At 46.8% G+C, this 2,364-nt stretch overlaps 1 protein-coding gene across 1 annotated transcript; it reads left to right on the top strand.

Annotated features, from left to right (window-relative positions):
* Window positions 1-238: 238 nt before the first annotated feature.
* Window positions 239-1,743, top strand: LOC122046685 (protein WHAT'S THIS FACTOR 9, mitochondrial-like). The gene has a single exon (XM_042607494.1). It carries the CDS (start codon window positions 344-346, stop codon window positions 1,610-1,612), a length of 1,269 nt encoding a protein of 422 aa, XP_042463428.1. The 5' UTR covers window positions 239-343; the 3' UTR covers window positions 1,613-1,743.
* Window positions 1,744-2,364: the final 621 nt, after the last annotated feature.

The raw sequence follows: 2,364 nt of genomic DNA, 5'->3' as shown, positions 1-2,364 counted from the left end.
CCCTGCCCTTTATTATCACCCTGTATAATATTTTTAATTAAGTTAAATTTAAAAAATAGTTTATAATAAATACGATGTAAATATGAAATAATATTAAAATAGTTTTTTTTTAAAAAAAAAATTAACAGCCATCACCATTCACCAAAACGGTAATTTACGGCGTCCTAAAAGAGTTTTATTTTTATATAAATTTACCGTCGATATATTTTTTTTCCTTAGAGGATAATAAAAGCTGAAACTTATGGGCCTGTACGATTCGTGAGGGAATCCCTTCCAACGGCTCCGATTCTCCTTAGATGCACTTTCACCCCACGAGCCTCTTCCTCGAATCGGCTTCATCGCGATGCACGTCAGCAGCAAAACCCTCGCTCTCCATCGTCGTCGCCGGCAGCAGCCGCCATGGTGGAGATGGTCGCCGCAAAGGTGGCTCGTGAAGGTTCGCCTCAAGTGGGTGAAGAATCGCGGTCTCGACCACATCATCGATCGCGATACCAACGTCAAGGCCGCTTGCCTCCTCAAGGACGCCATCGCCGCCGCCCCCTCTGGCCTCCTCCCCGCTCGCTCCCTCGCCCCCTTACAGAAAAACCTCGGCCTCACTGTTCCCTTCCTCCGCTTCCTCCGCCGCTACCCCACCCTCTTCCACGAGCAGCCCCACCCCCGCTTTCCCTCCCTCCCCGCATTCTCCCTTGCCCCCGCTTCCCTCCTCCTCCACCGCCGCGAGCAGGACGCTTTCGTCTCCACTCTCCACGACGACTCCGCCCACCGCGTCGCCCGCCTCCTGATGATGGCCCGCTCCCGCGCCCTCCCCGTCGCATCCCTCGCTTCCCTCCGCTACGACCTCGGTCTTCCCTCGAACTTCTCCTCCGCCCTCCCAGCCGCTCGCCCCGACCTCTTCAGCCTCTCTCGCCGACGCTCCGACGGCGCCCCGATACTCTCCCTCACAGCCTGGCCAGAACACCTCGCCGTCTCCGCTCTCCAGATCCGTCACCGCGACGCCCTCGCCCAGCCTTCCACCGCGCCGCTCGTCTTCCCCATGAAATTTCCACGAGACTACGGCAACATGAACAAGGTTAAGGCCTGGATGGAGGATTTCCATCGCCTTCCGTACGTGTCCCCCTACGAGGACACTTCTGGAATCGACCCCGAGAGCGATCTCATGGAGAAGCATGTGGTCGGCGTCCTCCATGAGCTCCTCAGCCTCACCATCCACAAGAAGACCAAGCGTACCTACCTGCGCAGCCTCCGGGAGGAGCTCGGCCTGCCTCACAAGTTCACTAGGATCTTTAACCGCTACTCGGGCATCTTCTACCTCTCCCTCAAGTGCAAGACCATCACCGTGGTCCTCCGGGAGGGCTATGAGAGGGGCAAGCTGGTGGAGCAGCACCCTCTCGCACTTCTCAGGGACAAATTCTGCTATGTCATGAGAACAGGGATACTGTATCGAGGAAAGGGTTGTTCCAAGCTTGCGTTCGACGAAGATGATTTATTAGGCGAAGGAAATTCCAAGGAGGAGGAGCAGCAGTACAGTGATTTCGATGAAGACGATGCCGACGCCAACGACAGCAGTGATGAACAACACTATGAATTGGATGATTCAGATGATGAGGAATGAACTTTTTAGTCCAAATTTGGTTTCTTGCTCCTTGAGACAGCTCGATGTCTGCAACCTCGGCAAGTTAAGGTGAGTTCTGATTTGATTCAAAAAAACAGTGCATGTTTATGCGAACTAAATAAGAAATTAAGCATGTTAATCAAAATGTTCTTGCCTATGATGTCATTTAGTAGTACAGATTAACCAGATGCAGTTTAACAAACTATTTACAAGCTATTTAAACATCAGTTAGGCTACAGACCAAACGTAATTAAGAAGAAAACAAGGTTTTGGTTGATAGAGATTTCCATTATGTCACAGCCAGTTCCAACAATCAATGATTCGTACTCCAGGGTTTCATCGTGTCGACCAGAATACAAACTTATACTGCGAGCAATCACAAAAGCTTCAGTGTCTGAAAATTATGAAATTAGAAAAAAAAAACGTTCCAAGTAATGAATTATTCTTGCAAGTTTCATATTAACCCTATATTTGGATGGAGTGAGGGAAGGTTCATTAACGGAAAGGGAAGGGAGGGGAAAGAATTTGGGAGGGATGAAAGGTTTGTGTTACTTTGTTTGGGAGGAAAGATAGGGAAATGAAGGTTAAATAAATAAAGTTACAAAAATATTATTTTTTTTAAATTAGAAAATTTTCATAATATTAATATTTATTTTATAAATATAAATTAGATATTTTTAATAATAAAATTAATTTTTTATATTATCATTTAAATTAGCTATTTTTTAATAAAAAATTAATTTTTTTATACT

The sequence above is a fragment of the Zingiber officinale genome, chromosome 2B, assembly GCF_018446385.1.
Source record: "Zingiber officinale cultivar Zhangliang chromosome 2B, Zo_v1.1, whole genome shotgun sequence".
Lineage (NCBI taxonomy): Eukaryota > Viridiplantae > Streptophyta > Magnoliopsida > Zingiberales > Zingiberaceae > Zingiber > Zingiber officinale.
Note: the sequence above shows the minus strand (reverse complement) of the source record. Positions and strands in the feature narration are given on the sequence as shown.

Excerpts from the sequence above, each read along its gene's own strand:
- LOC122046685 (XM_042607494.1), top strand. The coding sequence starts at position 344 with ATGCACGTCAGCAGCAAAACCCTCGCTCTCCATCGTCGTCGCCGGCAG.